General features: G+C 38.8%; 1 protein-coding gene across 6 annotated transcripts in view; it reads left to right on the top strand.

The window, feature by feature from the left end:
- LOC144972794 (cholesterol transporter ABCA5-like) overlaps positions 1-4,792 on the top strand; it is a 151,631-nt gene extending 146,839 nt beyond the window's left edge. For all 6 annotated transcript variants that reach the window (XM_078914440.1, XM_078914442.1, XM_078914439.1 and 3 more), the window contains 3 exons: positions 1,019-1,257; positions 2,879-2,934; positions 3,950-4,792. In XM_078914440.1, coding sequence (XP_078770566.1) covers positions 1,019-1,257; positions 2,879-2,934; positions 3,950-4,006 — 352 coding nt within the window. In that variant the 3' untranslated portion in view covers positions 4,007-4,792. The remainder of the gene's footprint in view (positions 1-1,018; positions 1,258-2,878; positions 2,935-3,949) is intronic.
- The last annotated feature ends 17,087 nt before the right edge of the window (positions 4,793-21,879 follow it).

The following is a 21,879-nucleotide window of genomic DNA, read 5'->3' as shown; positions in this document are numbered from 1 at the left end:
ACAATTAACTCAAATGCACAATCACCCATCCACGCACACACACACACACACACACACATACAGGCCCACACATAATATGTATGTAAATATTTTTAAAATCAGTCATAAAATGCCCTGTAAAACATTTCAGTCTTAAGGTGCTTCTTAAATGTTAGAACACAAGGAGCAAATTTTGTTCTAAAACTGAGAGAGTTCCACTGACGTGGAGCTGTTCAGTTAAAAGCTTTTAGGTCAAAATTATTAATGCAGTTTATTTCTTTCATTAAAAGAGATTCTGGTGATCTTAACTCACGACTAGGTGTATAGACTGTAATAAGGTCTTGTAAGTAAGTAATACATTTATAGACATATAAAAGAATTTTGTTCTCTATTCTGTAGTGAAGAGGGAGCCAGTGAAGATCATGTAGAGTAGAAGTACTGTGCTCTCTCGAGTTTTTAAGAGTAACAATACTGGCTGCCTTGTTTTGTATCTTCTGCATCTATTGATAGAATACTTGGGGCGACCGGACAAAAGTGCGTTACAATAATCTATTCTACTAAGTATAAGAGAAGAAACTAATAATTTCGTTATATCAATATCCAACACAGACATCTTACACTGGAGATTCTCTTAAAATATAAATTACAATTTTGAATAATTTTAGAAAAATGAGTTTGCATATTAATTTTATTGTGAAAATAAACACCAAGATTTCAGACACTGTTTCTAGATATTCTTATTTTACAATCTACAATATTAATATGGGTAGACGATATTATAGTTTTGGAACAACTGTTTTCTAACTATTGTATTTCAGTTTTTTTCATTGTTTAATTTTATTTTGTTAATTGTCATCTAGTCTTTAATAGCAATGATACACGACTCCAACCTTCAAATAACTTTCCTAGTATTTACCAGTTTAAAATTGCTTTAACCTCGTAAGTAAATTTAAGTGTAACATAATATTTTTAACAATGATATAATGCGTATTTACGATATCATTAATGCTCAAGAACTCTTTTTAATGTTCATAAATAGATGTCTAGGTTCCATTCAACACTTAAAGGAGAAATTTGGCTCTGGTTACACATTGGAAGTAAAACTGTCCTACAACAAATTATTAAATGTTGAGGAATCAATGAACAGATTGGAGGGTCACCTTAGAGAAATTTTTCCTGATATGGAACAAGTGGAGCGATTCATGGAGAGAGCCCAGTATGCCATCCCAAAGGAAAACATTTCGTCATTAGGGACTGTATTCGCCAGTCTGGAAATATGTGAGCCTCATTTTAGATCATCATGTCTTCCCTCATATTCTTAGAAATATTTCATAAATCATAGTTCATTTTTGTTCATTTTTTATCTGATAAGATCTTATAATTAGAAAATTAAGTCGAGATACGCTTATCACTCTTGTATAGCCGTTCTAAAGTTGTTTTTTAAAAAAATATTATAATGAGGTGGATCCTACTTAAATGATTATTTTATGTGCTTGTCTACTTTTTTAAAAACATAAAAATTGACAGCACTGGGGTTTGAACCTATGATAGCTTCATTTTGTTCACAGTATCCATGCGTTATTAAGTATGCACTCTGATCAGCAAAACTCCCAGTCATATTGACATTTACCCATTCCTTGTATTGTGCCTTAAATTCATGTCCATGAGAATCAAGACACTCTACTTTTATATCTAGTGCACTCTTGTATGCTAAAATAACTCTTGTTCTTCGTTCTTTAAAGTGGCTGTCCCTGCAAATTGGCAGCAGCTTCTAATGGTGCTCACACTACTATTTATGACGATCGACCCAATCAGCGAATTCTTCACCGCATTTGTGCACCATCATAAACCCACCAGGAAGCCTTGTCACAACACACCGTTCAACTAGATGCTCTGCAGTTTCGGGTTTTTTCCCACATAGGGCACATGTTGGACAGGTGGAAAGTCCCCATTGATGAAGCGATTTTGCCATGAGGCAGGTTCTTGACCGAAGCCGATTCGTTACCACCCAGTGTCTCCTCTTACTGGTGGAGAAGCCTGGAAACTTCTCACCTAGTTTCAAGGAGTGGAGTGTATGTCGCTGCCCCCTTGAGGGATTGAATTCGTCCAAACCGACTTCCATCTCGTATATGCATCTCTGTCCGTAGTCAGGGAATATGCTACAAGGGTTGCTGGAATTTATTTTGGCTTGAAACGGGGGCACCGTCCATCATGCACTTGAGAGGGGTATTCCCGTTCCCTCTCTCTTTCATCTATGCAAATTGGCGAATAACACTTGGGAGTACACTTACAAATGATTGATAACAGTTTTTGTTCTATATTTGTCAGATTTATAAGACCAATTGTCAAATTTTTCAATTTGTAACCAATTCAACTTAAGTCTTTTGCTAAGTCTGCAGGTTTCTGAATTTTAAGTATATTAGCCCTCAAATTTATTTTGATATTATACTTTCAGTTTATTTTTGTTACTGTGCCGAAATGCTTTAAAAAAATAAGCATTATGTCATATCTCATAATACTTCATTTGATAACCAGTGGATGATCATCCTATGAAGTGCATGGATTGACTGGCCCTATCAAAGTGACAAATTGGGGAGCAGGCACTGGTCTAAAATAAAGATTTGAAAAAAGTGTGTATGACAGAGTGCCAGACAAAGCAGAAAGAAAAAGTACAAGAAAAAAAAATACATCCCAAAAGTCAGCCTGCCTCATCTTTTTAGTTGATTGATTCAGTAATGAAACAAAGAGTGGAAAATGCTTTTGTTTTTGAAACACATTATGATCTAGACTTTAGTAATATCTCGATTTGGAATTGTCATGTGTGCATAAACATGTTCAAGGTGTTTTCTAGTAAATGTTACTTTTATTTCTTTTTGTGTGTATGTGTTTTTCCCGATAGGTAAACAATCCTATGAACTTGAGGAATATAACTTTAGCCAGAGCTCCTTGGAGCAAGTAAGTTATCATTTGTTTCTCAATTTATTCCTATAGGGTTTCTCTCGTTTCTTCACAATTAATCATGAGGTTGAACAAAAAAGGGCCCAAACTTTAATCCAATTTAACTTGACATATCTTTGAATGAATGTTTTGAAACATCACATTATGAAATATTTATGTTGATATAACATTTCTTAACTGTTTTGGGCTTCATGTCAAAAAATGTCATCAAAGAATAACGTTATTATGTGCTCATATGAGAATATTGAGTTTTGGTTATTTACGGCAATGAGCTAGGCTTTATTAAGTAAATGCTTTATACAAATGCTGTGCACTATTATTAGTCATAAGGCATAATTTCTTCTTCTTCTTCTTCTTCTTCTTCTTCTTCTTCTTCTTCTTCTTCTTCTTCTTCTTCTTATTATTATTATTATTATATATTATTATTATTATTATTATTATTATTATTATTATTATTATTATTATTATTATTATCTTTGTTATTACAGTGCAACTCTTGGATAACGACATCTCCGGGGATTGGAAAATTATGTCTTTATTCAGGGCTGTCATTATTTCGGGTTATTAAAGATGGGGGAAAAGGTGGGCATGGCGAGAAAATTAAGATGCAATGTGCTGACCAGTGCCAACCATGTTAGAATGTGTATTTTTCCATTCACCAACGATAGTGGCCTCAACTGAAGCACACTCGCCACATGCTACTTTAAAGACAATGCTGTGCTGCTGTTTAAATCTGTCAAGCCAACCATTGATAGCTTAAAAATCCACAACTCCAAGCTTGTCCACAATGTAGAGCAGTACGGTATGGGATCCCTGTCACTCCTCCAAAATAATTGTTATTATCAATCTGCTGTAATAGTCATATATATACAATAGTTAGGATACTTTCTTCTACTGATGTTTTTTGCTTATTGTAAAATGAGAAAATTAAGAATTATGTTGATCGGTCTCCTTACTTATTTAATTAAATGGACTCAAATTGACTCACTTTTAATTTTTTTTTTTTCACAAGGTTTTTCTTCATTTCGCCAAAAAGCAGTTAGATGATACAGAGGAAAAGATTTACTGAAATGTTTTCTGATTCATTCCTTGTTGTAAGGACCAAGGTCTAATGATGGAAATCTGACAGCTGTGTCATATTTGTAACCCATCGTCTCAATCCGGTATTATGTGGTGGTGAACAAGGTGACGAAAAGTGAATTTATATATTTAAGAATATATTAATCGCTTTACAGTTATGATCCATATGAACTTTATTTCTTCTTCTTTCTGCATCGCAATTTTTTTGTGCAAATCTCTCATTTCTGGTTATAAATTCATATTTTCCCGTCTTTACAGTCCTGTCATTATACCGTTTTGAGTCGGTGGGTCATATTTAACAGCTCCTGTGATGATGACTAATCTGTATCAATTTTACCAGGTGTCATCTAATCTTCTTATATAGTACAGTAAAATTATTAATAAATACAATAAATAAAATGTAAACTATTTCATATAAACAATAAATCCTTGTTTTTCCCACCTCAACAATTTTGCCTGTCACATTCCACTCCAAAGTTTTTGATGATTTTATCTTTTATTCATTATGTATAATATGCAACGATAGATTTGCTGTATACTACACACATCTGATTGTATCTCAGAATAAAATAATAAACAATATTTGGGAGAAAAAGATAGATAGATAGATAGATAGACAGAGAAAGAGAGAGTGTGTGTTTGTGTGTATTTGTGCATATCTGTTTAGTCCTGGCCTGTAAATGTTCAACCCATAGGCTGATTTAACTCATTCAATACTAGAGATTTTTTCTACTTTTCAAATTTTGAAAAAATATATTAAAAATGAGCATGTACATAGATAGTTTTATTCAACTTTCATTAACGATGCAAAAACATAAATCATTAGCTTTGATACGACGCCTATAATTTGAAAAATGTAATAAATAGGCATGTGGTAAAAGTAGCCCGGATAAACTACGGGTATACTCGGTGTTAGGGTTGAGTGAGTTAAGACTTTATAACAATTTTCAGTTTTCAGTCTTCCAACTTACAACATTGAGACCTTTATTGTTATCTTACATGGAAACTCCAAAACCTTATAATAGATCATAATCCATGATCGTGGTGATTTTAGACTTGGGATCATCCAAAAATGAGTAATTTTTGCTGATGGGTTTTACCGATGATGATCGCCCATCAGCCGCTAAACTACTCTCGTCATCCGAGGTCACAGGTGCTGGATCTGGAATCGGCTCCTTGCTTACTATCTATCTTTGTCGTTCAGAGCAGATACCAAATTGCATGTACTCAATGTACGAAGCCATCTCGCTTTATTTTTATTCGATGGCATTGTTATGGTTATGGTTTCCCTGTCCGAGATAGATCATAAAGTTAGTTGAAATTGTTTATGTCAGTTGTTTTGTCATGGATCAAGATAATAATCATTTTTTTTTATTTCAATGCATTTAACTTGGGTACAACATCGATCATAGTGTGGATATCAAGGCAAAAGAAGCATCCATTAATTTTTATTATCTTCAAGTGACGTGTACATATATGCAGGTCTGACATTTGAATGCATTAAGGGCCTGGTTTAACATTGTTGTAATGGACTATTTTGTGTAATTTTCAAAGATTTCCATTATAACAAAGAGCTGATATTGAATTGGGTTATCAAACCTCTAAATAAGTGCACGTCGTCTTCAAGAATTATACATCATATCTATAATCATTAGAGTATGTATTACTTACTAATTGTTATTAAAATAATGACCAAAGATTTTCAGACTTTTTGAAAAATGGGCATTTAATGTTAAGAGAAGAGAATAAGAAGCCAAATAAAGAGATGTAGCTGTAAAAACATTGGCAATGAACTGTAAATTTTAGACAAGCCTCTCCATACATATTTGGATTGTTCTTATTTGTAGCTGTGAAATAAATTATGACTTTTTTGTACTGCATCAATTCATTTTTATAAAAGCATTTTGTAAGCGGTTGATCTCTCTTTTCTGTCTTTAGTTATTTTTTGAGAGCCAGAGATCAGATCGGTTATTAAAAATATGATTTTCAAAAGACTATAAGCCATTAACAATTGTGTAAGTTATATATTTGGAGGCAATTTTTTTTTTTTTAAACGGCCACTAAATAGTAATAATAATAATCCCCATTTATCTTCTCTTTTTTTTTTAGTTTAACAACGTGGCCCTAAATTTTGTAAATAAATGAGCAATTGGCTGCCTGACTAGCAATATCGCTGGATGTATCTGGTTTGACATAAACTTTACCTTGACTTGAGCAAAACAATTCTTTCTTAATATCAGTTACAGTTCCATTTTGGGTGGGGTCTTTTGACCTTCCTTATTGGGAACTGGCACCAGTGTAAGATAAAGATCTGAACAAGTGTGTATGAAACTGTGCCAAACAAAACAAATAAAAATACAAGGGAAAAAAACATACAAAAAAAAAAATCAGTCATAGGGGATGATTGATTCTTTGGAATGTTTGTTTTTTTCTTGTATTTTTCTTTCTTGCTTTGTCAGGCACCGTTTCATACATCCTTGTTCAGATCTTTATCTTACACTGGTCATGGTGCCAGTTCCCTAATTTCTCTGCCCAATAAGGAAGGTCAAAAGATCCCACCCACAAATGGAACTGTAAACTGATATTAAGAAAGAATTGGTTTGGAATGGTATAAACCCGGTTGGCTTATCTTTAATCCAGCCGGCTTGCTTGATTGGTACCCTTCTCAGGATGAGCTGTATCAGCAAGTTCAAGGGTTGGATCCTGGTTCCAGGGTTTTCTTGACTTCACAACAGTGTGGTGTGTCTACGGGCTGACAGGAAGGTTCTGATGTCGGCGAGGACTGACAGCAGGGATTGGGTGCTAAGCAAGGACTGGGTGCTAGGCATGGACTGGGCACTAGGCAAGGATGCTAGACAGGGACCTTCAATTAAGAGTTAAACAAAAAGATCTTAGAGCCAAATCTAGTTTGTCTTTCGCCACCGGGTCGTCCTTGAGCGACACATCATAATAGCTTTAATTTGCCGACCAAAGGCAAGGAGAAGCAGTAACTCCATGATAATGGTTACAGTTTTGCATTTGCATCAAACATCAACTGACAGTTGAGCTATCTTACATTGTGTGAATTTAACAGGGTTATGTCTCTTATATTTTATAATTTATAAATTTTAGTTGTGATTATGATGTGTGGCCGGGGATTGGCGATAGATTACAGATATCATGCAATATACATATTGATACATATTGAATATAAATGGAAATAATAGCATGGATCATAAACAAATGTTAACTATATTATAAAATACTTATAGATAATAGTTTTGTACAAGTATTTCAAATTACGAACATCCATAGAATAAAGTACAAATAAATATACACAAATGATAACAGTAATGGTAGGTTAAGCATTGAATTCACAGTAATATCTCGTTCCACTTTGAATAAGTTAACCAATAATAAGTTACGATCAACCGAGAGATAGTTGAACTTTTTACAAGTTTGAAGTTTAAAAATCGGTCCTTCTTCCTTGGGATTCTTAGTGTGTGTGTCTCACTTCTGAGACAAATTTGGTTTTGTAAAATAAGGCCACGCCAAACAATTATGGGGATAGCCAATCAGAAAGAACGTTCCTATTTAGATAGCCAATGACGTTCAGATGCTTTTGATTAACAACTGGGTAAGAGATAACGGAGAGCTAGAATATTAATTGCGATTTTAGCTACCCTTGAACGAGACGCAAACCTGAGGGCATTAACACACCTGAAGTCTTGTTTGGAAAGGACAATTAGCAGGAGATATGCAGACAATAGGCAGGCAATTGAACAATTAATAAGCCTTAGGCGGAGAATGAGTGGTAGGATAGCATTCCGTTGTACAATGGGGGAAGTTCCGTTTTATCTAACCAAATGCCTTTAGCAAAATTTTGAGCCATTTTATGTTAATATTGGGCTTTAGTGGAGAAAAAAAAATATCCATGTTTTGAGTGTTTTAACTCAAGGTGTTAATTTCCCTTCGCAAATATTGTTGTCCACTAAATTTTGAAGTGGTCTTGAAATAGAGGCGCGAGTTAAACAAAATCACTCGTCACACAGACCAAAATGAGAAAAGAATCTTGTTCCCATAATGAATGGGTTTGATTGTGGTAACATTTTAGACTTGCACTTGCATCAATATATTATAGATACCACAATAGGCGTCATTTTTGTGGCTGAAAAAAAACAACCCTATAATATATTTTGCGTCACGCGTCGATAAAAGTAAAAGTACTATTTTTAAACCGGGCCATTCAATAATTAGTACCTCGGTCTTCAAAAACCGTACAGAGCTAGATTTGGTATCGTCTTATAGAGGAAGGTTTCAGCTTTATTCTTATACTACTTCAACTATCAAATAAGGGCAATGAAAGTAGAAAATGTCGTTTTAAACGTTACAACAGCGGAAAAAAACAAACGACATATTATTAAGGGGCAGTTTGGGTCTTTTCTAAAAAAAAAAAAATTACCTATATTGGATGGTTTTAATTTTAATCATTCTGTATCGTACCTAATTATAGGTTTAAAAACATTTTGGCGAAAAATATAATTTATCTGTGTTAATACCCGTTTTGCGACATAATTTGAGGGTCTGGCATAAAAAAAATATAACAATCTTGTGCCAAACGTTCCATAAAAACTAATGAAGGAATGACCTCCATATTCTTCCCTCTTATCAACATTGTACCATAGTGTGTCACCATAGAGAGATTTTTATTAGAACAGTACAAAGTTGAGAATCAAAATGTTATGACAAAATTTATGTTAAAAATTCATAATTTGGATTATAATTCAAAATACACATACCTTATTAAAAATCACTCTATGGCGACATACTACAATATCTCTGTGATAACTGGAAATTTTCAGACAATTTCATTGAATAGAATGAGAGAGACGTTTGACACAGTATCCCATACCCTTAGAAAAATGACATTGAGAAAATAGAAAAATAGCTTTCCGTTTTTCACACTTTTCTTACTACTAGATGTACCCTTTTCGACTGTGTTTTTCGTGCCTTTATAGTCTACTTTAAGAATTTGAACTTCAATAATATTATTTCTATCGTTTTCTACCAAAATCTCAAAATCAATTTTTTGAAGGATTCTCCTTTTATTTCGACCCAAACCGTCCCTTAATATAAAAGTAAACATTTTTATTAGTAAAAACTATTTTTTAAAAAACTGAATCTAATCGGCTCGTGAGGTGTGAATGTCTGGAGACTCGAAATCGAAGGATTTGAGAACAATCCCCCCTCCCCCCCCCCCCCCCCCCCGCTCCCCCTCCTCTCAAAAAAAAAAAAAAAAGTATAGTGGAGACAAAAGTATTCTGCTGGCATTTTAACTAACTGAAATAATGTGATTTAACAGAACACACTTTGTCTTTTGTTTGATTTTTGCTGGGTTTTTTTTTGTTTGTTTGTTTTGTTTTCTTTTGCTTTGTTTTTCTTGGGGTTTTTTTTTTTTGGGGGGGGGGGGGGGGGGGATGGAAGTTTTTAAAGCGAATTTATTTAAGTGACAAATAAGGGAGCAGGTACGATTAAAAAAATCTGAAAAAGTGTGAATGAAACAGTGCCAGACAAAGCAAGAAATGTAAATAGATCTACAACTACAATAAAAATTTTTTTAAAAACCTCCCAAAAATCAGCCTTCCTGGAATGAGGATCGAACCTCAGATCTTCTGAATACCGTTCAGAGGTTGTACCTTAACATGTCTTTTGGGGGGATGTTTTTATTTTTCTTGCATTTTCCTCTCTTGCTTTGTCTACCACTGATTCATGCACACTATTTCAAATCTTCAACAAGCGGATTTATGGCATTATTTGCTTTGTGCCTTACGGTACAGCACGGGAAGATAACACTTTTTTCCCTGAAGGCATCTTGAAAAATGTTACATCAATCACACAAATGATTGTTTTAAGAAGGCATATTCAAGATAAACTTTAACTTTAAAGATAAGCTTTAACTTTAAGCTTGAATCGAGACTTTTGGCAACAATCGGAAATATGACGCTCATAAATACGAAAAAAAAAACAGAACAAAAACGTTCAACTGTCCAAATCCATTAATTACGTACTTGAGGTAAATTGAAAAGCATGAATTTGTTATTATAAAAAATATAGTCAGATTTTTTATTAATGGGGCGTGTTTTTCTGGGGTTTTTTTTTTCTCAGCTGTCCCTCTAGCAAAAGTTGTAAAAATTTGTGTCAACCTCTGAATCAATTTGTCTTAACTGAATCTTGATTTTGGACCGTATTAATGCCATATTTAAAAAGTTTTCTTATTTAAGACTATAAAAAGCTAATTTAAAACAGCTGACATAAAATTAGAAATTTTACACTGTAAAAAAAGGAAAACAGGTTACGCACCACAAAGTATGAATGAATTTAATTTAAAAAATCTTGTGCTGACGTAGTGATTATGAGTTCACGTCATACTTCTTACTAAATAATAATAATTCGCTTAAAGTGTTATAAACATACCACTTATGTAGTTTGTATTAAATTTTGAATTTATTATTTATGGCATATTATCTACATCATGTCGCAATTACCAAAGACTGATATGAAATCTCTCGCTTTAAATCATTTGAAATAGTGATTGTATACTCATTATTGTCAAATTAACAAACACTGTTTATATAACTTTGCCAAATTTTTGTCTATGCATGAACGTTTCACAGGGCAAGGTTCTAAAAACATATTAGGCTCTTCAACAACATGATACGGTACGGAATCTCTATCGGTTCCACTCTCGTAAAGCTGCGAAAATAAGTCTTCTTGTAACAATCGATAAGCCATTAAAGACGACGGCAATGGTTTTGGAATTTCACAATCAACCATGAGAAGATCGTTATCGAAATACGACAGAGAGATCACTAGTGTAGAACCACGTGACAGGAAAAGGATCATAGATAACTGATATGGATATCATCCAAGCAGACAAAGGCCCATGGGTTCTTGCAGGTGGTGATGATACTGGATAGATAAACGATACTTACCAAAGTTGAAGTTTGTCTGTTATTCTACAACACTGGTCGATTGTGAATTCATTTGAGTGATGAACCATCCATTTACCGATCACACTTTAAATTTTGAGCGGGCTACTATATGAGCCCAGATACTACCCAACTCTAACATAAACTGCTCATGGATTGTATGAAGATAATATAAATCTATCAACAGAACTAGAGGGGAGGGTATATTATGATAATTATGGTAAGGGAGGGCAAATGAATTCACAATCGACCAGTGTTGTAGAATAACAGACAAACTTCAACTTTGGTAAGTATCGTTTATCTATCCATTCTACAACACAGTTGGTCGAATTGTGAATTCATATGAGACTTCAAAGTCATATAGTAGCACGCGATGTAAAACGATAAAAAGCCACAAAATATTATCGCTTCAAGACTAACTAAATGAATCGTAAAATATAATGAAATATCCGCTACATTATTAGTCCAAATCAACGAATCCATTATACTTAATGCATACCACCCTGCGTGACAATAGGGTAAGGTCTGTTGTACGAAGAGAGTAATTGATAACCAGAGTTACACATGCATGCACCCTACAGAAACACCTAAACTGTAGCTTCCGTAAAATAGCCTGACTCTACCAAATATTTCAGTCAAAAGTGAAGGCCATGGTCATACCACCAAAAGTGAACAAATCGTTGATTTTATACAACAGTTCAACCAACAGGGTAGTATTTATGTTCCCTGGCCACTCCTAACAACAAAACACCAGTCGACGCAATTGTCTTAAATGACGTCAAAATTACATGGGAGTCGGACTATAATAATCATTCCAGTAACACCACAAGCTAATAATATAAGTCAAACATTAGCACGTAGCAGCGATGATGGCACGTAGACAACAAGCAAGTCCTCGGGCTGGGATCAGAACCTCCATAACATAGAGGCGACAGTTTATAACTCATAAGGCCTCTGGATCCATCCCTAAGGCCATTAACTCGCTCAACCCTAAAACTGACTATATCCGTAGTTTAACAGGGTTACTTTTGCCCCATGCCTATTTATTACGTATTATATGCGACAAATTATAGGCGTAGTATCAAAGCTAATGTTTTTAGTTTTACATGTTAATGGTGGTTGAACGAAAATGTCTATGTATATGCTCATTTTTAATATATCCAATTTTGAAAAGTAGCAAAAAATTCTAGGATTGAGTGAGTTAAAACACCCGCTAATCCTGCCTTGATTAGGCATAAATACTAGAATATGCATCAATCAAGCCCGAATCAACAAAGCCCACCTAAATACAATCGAACAAGTACAAAGAAAATCTTCGTGAATGTCACCAACTGGAACTCAAACCAGGAAGAATCATCCCCATACTAGGCTAAAGTAAGTGACTCACATTACAGAATAAGAGATTAACTCCTACCAGCGTTCACACCAGAAACCAACATCGGACACGCCCGAAACCTGAAGTTCTGACAAACCGACCAGTCCCATCAGTCATAACAGGCATGCCTGCCCAAGCCGAAAGACAATTGCCTAATCGGACCTGTTCACCAATTAAAATGTTTAAGATACTACATTAGTTTCTCCTTTCACCTTCATAAACATCCATCTGTCTTCACTCCTTGTCAATAAGATGTGACTCAGACAGCCTCATCCTCCTCATCCTCTTCACAATCACCATCGCTATTATCATCATCCTCATCATCATCTCATCATCATTCCTCACACGTCCCTAATCCTCATCGTCACCAGTTTCCCCCTGGTGCAGCTTTGTAACCAAATATACAAAGACCTCCATGGAACAATCTGACAAATTCTGCTCCGGCCCACTTAAATAATAAAATGAACTAAATATACCGATATCCGTGTCAATCATGTGTATATTACACTATGCTGGAAACTAAGACTACCGCAAATCGTGGGTCGATGAGCCTATTGCATTTAAACGGGAATCAAGACCCATGTTGTATGTATGCATTAAAAAATTATACACAAAATAGTTGCTAAAAATCCCAAACAATTTCAATCGAAACAAGGGAAAATATACTGTAGGTCATTGTATATTAACAACACTGATAAAAACCTAAGTATAAAAGTTAGTGCATCAGCCTCACAACCATAAGTCGTTACCCATAGTCTCCAATCAATAAAGATCTAGAATCTAATACTAATATCATCAGAATTTCTTTCCAGAGATGGCAAAACTGTTGAAAACCAGCTCCCCCTTTATCCAGCGCAAATGTCTGATCGAAGGACTCCCTACTAAGTATGAAAATGTTAAACCACCTAGGTTAATGGTCCAAGTAACATAAAATGTTGTCAAATCAACCAATACAGAGTGTTAAGTAATGCCACTCTGAGTGAATACACCACGGCTCTAATTAAAGAGCGCCTGTCTAACGCCATATGTAAGGAGATGTCTATAAAATATCTAGTTTAAAAAGATGTGAACAAAATATCCAACCAGGTCTATTAAGGATATGTATAATCCAAAATCAAGAGGTAAACCACCCCTACACAACAGATATCCCTGACACCCAGTATGCAAAGTTAGGTAATCCAGCAGAGATATATGACTAAGCGCATACTATCCCTGGCTCCGGGCAAAGCTGAGAAAGCCATACACAAAAAACCCAAAAGTTATCAGGGTCATCAAGGCACTTTGACCCTAGCAAATAACTGCTCACCTTACAAAGTCTAAAAATCAGGCAAAAAAAAAGAAAAAAAAAACAGTGATAGTTGACTGAGTGCATACTATCCCTGGTCCGGAACAGAGGCTGACTAACAGTCAAAGCCCCGTCCCATACTATCCCTGTTCCGGAACTGAGGCTGACTAACAGTCAAATCCCCGTCCCATACTATCCCTGGTCCGGAACCGAGGCTGACAAACAGTCAAAGCCCCGTCCCATACTATCCCTGGTCCGGAACCGAGGCTGACTAACAGTCAAAGCCCCGTCCCATATTATCCCTGGTCCGGAACCGAGGCTGACAAACAGTCAAAGCCCCGTCCCATACTATCCCTGGTCCGGAACCGAGGCTGACTAACAGTCAAAGCCCCGTCCCATACTATCCCTGGTCCGGAACAGAGGCCGACTAACAGTCAAAGCCCCGACCGAATAAAAATCGGACGTAAATAGATTGTTTGATACAAACAATCTGGCTGATGAGGCCTAGACAAAGCACCTGACATCTATGGTCAGAGTAGTCTAAAGTATAACGGCAGAAAACCGTGCCGGTGACAGGTGACTTAGTGCACACTACCCCCGGGCCAGGACAAAAGATTAAGCACCTAGAGTCCCGTAGGTCATTAGAGACGTAATGACAGTAAAAAAGGATAATCAATCCTGGACATATAAGCTATGTCCGGAACCTCACAAGAGGGTTCCCTGGCATTGACAAACTTTACCTATGCCTGCTCCAAACGCAAATACCAGGAGCGAAGCAGCATAGATCTACCTGAAAAATAAAAATAAAATATAACTATAGTATGACCCAAGCATTTGAGACACAAAACCGTCTCAAATGTCTAAAATATGAATGCCAAAAGAGCTAAAAAACGGCAGAAAACCGTACCATTGATAGATGACTTGCTTAGTCAATACTATCTCCGGTCCAGGGCCAAAGGCTTAGGCAGCCAGAGTCTGGAAATGATGTGGGTCATACATAAAGATTGCTTGATACAAACAATCTGGCTGATGAGGCCTAGACAGAGCCTCAGACATCTAATGTCTGGGTTGTCTAACGTATAACGGCAGAAAACCGTGCCGGTGACAGGTGACTTAGTGCACACTACCCCGGGCCAGGACAAAAGATTAAGCACCTAGAGTCTCGTAGGTCATTAGAGTCGTAATGACAGTGAAAAAGGATGATCAATCCTGGACATAATATAAGGTATGTTCGGAACCTCACAAGAGGGTTCCTTAGCATTGCTATTTGTACCAATGACTATTCCAAACGCCAAAAACACGAGTGGAAATCTCATAGGTATCCCTATCCAAACCCAACAATCCCTATGCAGTGAGTAAATATCCAACAATTATAATATGTGCTATCTCACATGAAGAAAAATTGAAATAAATGTTCTCTCACCTGTATGCTCCAGGCCCAAAGATTAAGCTTATGTAGTTCGTTAGAATAGTAACGACAGTAAGAAAGGATGATCGATCCTGGACATAATATAAGCTATGTCCGGAACCCCACAAAGAGGTTTCATGTCATTGACAAATTATTCCTATGCCTGCCCCTAAACACAAATAGGACGAGCGAAGCACCATAAATCTACAGCAAAATAAATAAATAAAAATAACTATTGTATGACCCAAACATTTGAGACACAAAACCGTCTCAAATGTCTAAAATATGAATGCCAAAAGAGCTAAAAAACGGCAGAAAACCGTACCATTGATAGATGACTTGCTTAGTCAATACTATCTCCGGTCCAGGGCCAAAGGCTTAGGCAGCCAGAGTCTGGAAATGATGTGGGTCATACATAAAGATTGCTTGATACAAACAATCTGGCTGATGAGGCCTAGACAGAGCCTCAGACATCTAATGCCTGGGTTGTCTAACGTATAACGGCAGAAAACCGTGCCGGTGACAGGTGACTTAGTGCACACTACCCCCGGGCCAGGACAAAAGATTAAGCACCTAGAGTCCCGTAGGTCATTAGAGACGTAATGACAGTGAAAAAGGATAATCAATCCTGGACATATAAGCTATGTCCGGAACCTCACAAGAGGGTTCCCTGGCATTGACAAACTTTACCTATGCCTGCTCCAAACTCAAATAGTATGAGCGAAGCAGCATAGATCTACATCAGAGAGAAAAACTAACTAATGTATGACCCACGCATATGAGACAAAAATCGTCTCAACTGTCTAAAATATGAATGTCAAAAGAGCTAAAAAACGGCAGAAAACCGTACCATTGATAGATGACTTGCTTAGTCAATACTATCTCCGGTCCAGGGCCAAAGGCTTAGGCAGCCAGAGTCTGGAAATGATGTGGGTCATACATAAAGATTGCTTGATACAAACAATCTGGCTGATGAGGCCTAGACAGAGCCTCAGACATCTAATGTCTGGGTTGTCTAACGTATAACGGCAGAAAACCGTGCCGGTGACAGGTGACTTAGTGCACACTACCCCCGGGCCAGGACAAAAGATTAAGCACCTAGAGTCCCGTAGGTCATTAGAGTCGTAATGACAGTGAAAAAGGATGATCAATCCTGGACATATAAGCTATGTCCGAAACCTCACAAGAGGGTTCCATAGTCTGGCGTGTTGCACCTATGACTGCTCCAAACGTGAATACACGGGTGAAGACAGCCGAGGTCTAACCATCAAAAAATATTCCTCGAGAGAAAACAACTTTACACTGAACCCAAGACTAAATTAATCAATCCTCGGTGCTAATATAGTAATCCTATTTCATTCCTGTCCACTCGTACTAAACTGAATCTATTATCATTAGAATATGCCCATATAAAAACAGATAGATATGTGTGTGTAATGGATAAAGCAGATACAGAATGTTTGTATACATATAATGCACTAGTCAATTGTTAGTACCACTAACTGTTAGATTCTCTGTCATACTACCATAACCGTGTAAAGCTGAGAAAATTGATGATATACTAAGACCTTCTATCTGCTCACGTAATAAACCATGCTAGCAGCTACAAAAAATCATTCTCCCACACTAGCATAGTAGGTATCGAGAGCAAAAAGCCTATGCTCCTCTCCCAGTAACGAAATACCGTAGTAATAAATTAAGGCTCCTGATTGAAAAAAGGTGCAAAATCATCAGTATAATTATACTATATGCCATCGTAAAAGCATCTAATGAAATATTGAACAATTGACACGTGTCTATACATATAAAATACAAATTAGCTGGAAGTGCCAGCTATTAAGTAGTGTGCCACAATAACATAATGGTATAAAGCTGGGACCATTAGTGACGTCTAGTTAGTCACTAAGACTAAGACCACATATCTCCCCAAAGTTATAGACTATGTATACGGCTCCAATATATCAATGTTGCCAAAATCGATATGTCATATTTTAGGCATAGAGAAGACAAAGGCTTACTCCTCTCCTAGTCCTAGCACCAAAATAGTACTAAAATAAATTAATGCTCCTGATAGAAAAAAACAACAAAAACAAAAAAAAAAAAAAACAAAAAAAAAAAAACAAACAAAAAACAAAAATGATATATCGTCATTATAATATGCCATCATAACAGCATATAATGAGTATTGAAAAAATGTCAGTGTCTGTATATATAAACCAGTTCCAATAAATCATTGTTGTCATATTAGTCCTATATTAGGCATAGAGAAGACAAAATCTTGAAGTCTTCATTCCAATCCTTTGTAACAAAAAACTGTGCTAAGATATGCCCCCTGAGTGAATGGAGGTCCACCATCATGGCATAAAGAAGAAACATATATAGTCTTGTGAGGGTGTGAGATGGCTTCGTTGTTAGAAATCAACAGACGCATTGCCAAATAGACTAGAAATTCTCCAAAGTAATCCGACCCTAAGGAAATGCGATCATATTATAGACGGTCATATTTACATACAAATAAGATCTTATATATATGTATATATATATATATATATATATATATATATATATATATATATATATATATATATATATATAGCGCAAATCCACTAAATGTGTTCAGAGCGCTTTACAAAGGGTCACTGTCCAACAGCAACATTTAAAATGTAGAACGCTACTAGATGTCAATGAGTATTGGTCGATATTACCAAATTCCCAGACAGCACGTTAATGGTCAAATACACATTTTACTCCTGAGTAGGTGAGAGAAAGCAACAAGTATATAATATAGTAAATCATTGGAGAATGTGAAAAAAGAGCCTTTCCCGAACACTCAACTATACCCCTAAGCAAGGCTGGAATCCGACACCTTCCGATCCGACCGCAGCAGCTTCTTATGGTTCACACTATTATGTTATGACGATCGACCCAATCAGCAAAGTCCGGTCCGCATTCGTGCACCGTCGCGAACCCGCCCGGTAGCATCGTCACAACACACCTTTCGACTAGATGCTCTGCCGTTTCGGGTTCTTGCCCACAGCGTGGACATAAAGGACAGGAAGTTAGACCCCACTGATGTAACGCACCGGCCGTTAGGCAGCTCCTCGACCGAAGCCGATTCGCAGCTACCCAGTGTCTCCTCTTACTGGTATCAAAGCCTGGCAACTTCTCACCAAGCTTAGAGGAGTGTAGGTCCCCGCCCCCACGAGGGATTGAATTCGTCCAAACCGACTTCCATCTCGTATGTGCAGCTCTGTCCGTAGTCAGGGATTCTGCGTACAAGGGTTGCCGGGACTTATTTCGGCTCGAAACGGGGGCACCGTTCATTATGCGCATGAGAGGGGTATCCCCATTCCCTCTCTCTTTGATCTTACTCAGCCAGTTTCCCGTAATGGTCTCCCTCCGGACATCGGGGGGCTGGATCGCTGCCATTACCGGGCCCCATTCTCTAGGGGTTGTTGCTAGCGTTCCCGACACTATGTGCATCGACTTGCGAAGTTTTACATCCACCTTCTCAACGTTTCTGCTTCTACCCCACACTGGAGCGCAATACTCCGCGGTGGAATAGCATAGTGCCAGGGCGGATGTTCTCAGGAGCGCTTGGCTAGCGCCCCAAGTCGATCCCGCCAGCTTCCTCAGAAGACTATTCCGAGATGAACCCGATAGGTAAGGCTGCGATCCAGCGTCACCCCTAAATATTTTGGACGCGGCTCATATGGGAGTGGCTGGTCCCCGACTAGGACATTCAGTTTACGGGTGTGCCAGCCACTGCATAAGTGAAATGCAGTGGCCACGGTTTTTGAAGTGTTCATCTTCAGGTACCACTTGTCAAAGTAGGATTTGAGTCTGGTGACGTCCTCGCTGAGTACGCTCTCGAGACGGGTCCACACTTTACTCTGAGTAACGAGTGCCCAGTCGTCTGCGTATCCCAGCCTCAGGGAGGAAGTGTTCGGCATATCGCTAATGTAAACGTTAAACAACATTGGCGCAAGTACCGACCCTGAGGGACCCCATTCTTCAATTTCCTAACTTTGCTCGTGACGTCTCCCAGCGCGACGTGGAATTGCCTTTCCCCTAAGATCGAAGAGAACAACTTCAAGGTCTTTTTGCACCTTATGATTTTTGCAAGTTTGAGCATTAACCCATCGCACCAGACCGTATCGTACGCCGCTGATAGGTCTATAAACACAGCACCTGTTTGCTGTTTTCTCTCGAACCCGTGCTCAATATGCTCTGTAAGGGCAATGACCTGCTCCGTGGTGCACCTCCCTTCCCTGAAGCCTGCCTGCTCAGGTGGCAGGGCAGCGTCTAGGACCGGCCCCCATCGGTTTAATAGAACACGCTCCAACAATTTGTAAAGACAGCTCAGCAGCGATATGGGTCTGTAACTGTCTGCCTCCTTCGCCGGCTTCCCTGGCTTCAGGATGGCAACTATCTTCGCATGCTTCCACACTTGTGGAAGCTTTCCGTTTGCAAGGATGTCAGACATTGCCTCTGCTAGCCAGGCCCGTGCCCTGGGGCCCAGATGCGTCACCATATCGGGATATACACCATCTATCCCAGCTGCTTTGCCGTTCTTCACTTCGCTAATGGCTGCACCCACTTCTCGGGGGCTGAACGGGGCCGTCCAGTCCGACTCCTCCGCAGGTAGCGAGTCCAGAATCGTACGGTACGCCTTGCGGACACCGCGCTCAAAAGCCTGATTAGGGATCCGCTTGCTACGGTTCTTAATATTCTTGGCAATTGTGTCTGCCTCGCATTCCGGTGCAGCCTTCGCGAAATTCCGATCTGGGTCCAATTTCTTTATCAAACGCCAAGCGTGGCGGCTGGAGTGTGTAAAGTCGAGACTTTCCACGGTCTCCTGCCACCGTTGCTTTCTTCCCTCTGCCAGAGACTGAAGTAGTCTATCGGCTGTGTCCTGGGACTGGGTCTGCTGGTACTCTCGGTACAGCTCTTCCGACTCTGCTGTCCAGCAAGGGGTGTAGAATTTCCGTTTGCCCCGTGGAATAGAGCGTTGAGCGCTCTTAACCAGTAGCCTACTAAATCTGGTTATATTCTTGGACTTGGGAGGAATGGCAGGGCAGACCTGCTCGATATAGGAACTGAATTCCTCCCAGTCAGCCTTCCTGAAATTCCATCTGCAAAGTGGGAGAGACTGCACCCTCGGTATTGTCACCCCAGCTGTGACAAGAACCGGCCTGTGCTGGCTATGCGGAAAGTCCCCGAGGACTGTCCGCTTCACCTGCAGCGGTTCACCGTTCGCGCCTTTCGTTACGAGGGTGAGGTCTGGAGTATACTCCTTCTTATGGCGGGTACCCCGGAAGGTACCCTTGGCTGTAGGATCGTACACTAGGTATAGATCATTACAGTCCATCCATGAGCGGAGTTGTCTTCCTGCCTCGTTGCAGTCTCGGTAGCCCCATTCGTGATGGTGGCTATTAAAGTCTCCCAGACAGATGGAAGGATGGCTGACCACCGGTACCGGTGGTGTAGTCCAAGTCGCTCTAGGTGGTTTGTAAATATTATGCAAACACAGTCCACCTACTTCCACGGAAATTCGGTTCACCCCATTGCTGTCCGTTACGCTCTCAATGACCCTTACCTTTGATGGCTCTTTAGCGTAAACGCTAACCCCTCCTTTGAGCCTCGAAGTGTCCTCGCGTTGGACCACCGTATAGCCTGGGATCTGGAATCGGGAAGATTGCGCGCCTGAATAAAGGTGGGTCTCCTGTAAAAGGAGGATATCAACGCAATGAACGGCCAGTAGCTTTGATAAAAGCTCATTTTTTGCCATACTCTGGCTCTCGACGTTCAGGGACAATATACGCGTCAGTTCGCCATCCCCGCCGTCGCATTTTCCAATCGGCAGGCCGCGAATCGATTGATGCATGGGACGTTTGCTTTTTTCTCGGACGTGCCGACGACCCGGGCGACACGAACGCGGTATTATTTGACGGGACTGATTTGGACTCGACATAAGGACAATAGTGTGGCGCCCGGGATAGGGCTGCTATTCGGGCACCGGGTTTGGATCAAATTTAGTCACACACCGGGGCGAGCAGCTCATGTGGCTCGTTGGCTCGATACCCGGGATGGTCTCGTGACGGTCGACCGGGATTTACACCTTTGCCCTCCCGTGTGCCTCAAGCCCCCTCACCAACTGCAAGGTAAAGATCCACGAGGGGGGATCCGACCGCGAGTGTCATATCACAAGGCCACATAGCATAGCCGCACATTATAAACATTTTGTCAATATTTTTTAATCCGGGGATAATTGGTTATGAGTAGATAATCGTTACAGGTCTAGCTCACATAGCCTCCACTCCATCATAGTTTCTCACATGTCGGTAAAGAGAATAATAACTGGATAACAAGGCCCATAACTCATCCCTTCTATGTTCCTCAGCATAATCATAAAGAGCCGATAGTAACCGAATTACCCCGTTCCAAAACGAACTTAAGCCAAAACATGTGAGAACCTCATGCGACGATAGAGCTGCTAGCAAGGCCTTCGTATAGATGTCGCTGGCTGCTAACCATAGATGTCAGAAGATATACCCCATTAAAAATATAGATAACGATTAAAAAATCGCCATTCTTCCCCCGAAGCCAACGGCACATAATAACAACCAAAAATCATAATTATTATTGCCTAAGAATTATGGTTCCAAAAATAAATAGCATTAAAGGGTGTAATCTATTATACTGCAGTGCAATTGAAATAAATACACCGAAGTACTCTCAGGTTAGCCATATCGCCTCTTGTATTAACATTACATTATTCAACATCAACCAAGCAACTCCGCGCCATAATGATCCCGCGCTGTCA

The sequence above is a fragment of the Berghia stephanieae genome, chromosome 5, assembly GCF_034508935.2.
Source record: "Berghia stephanieae isolate SIO BIC M18660-M18661 chromosome 5, UCSD_Bste_1.3, whole genome shotgun sequence".
Lineage (NCBI taxonomy): Eukaryota > Metazoa > Mollusca > Gastropoda > Nudibranchia > Aeolidiidae > Berghia > Berghia stephanieae.
The sequence above is the reverse complement of the archived record's forward strand: the minus strand, read 5'-3'. Positions and strand labels throughout refer to the sequence as shown.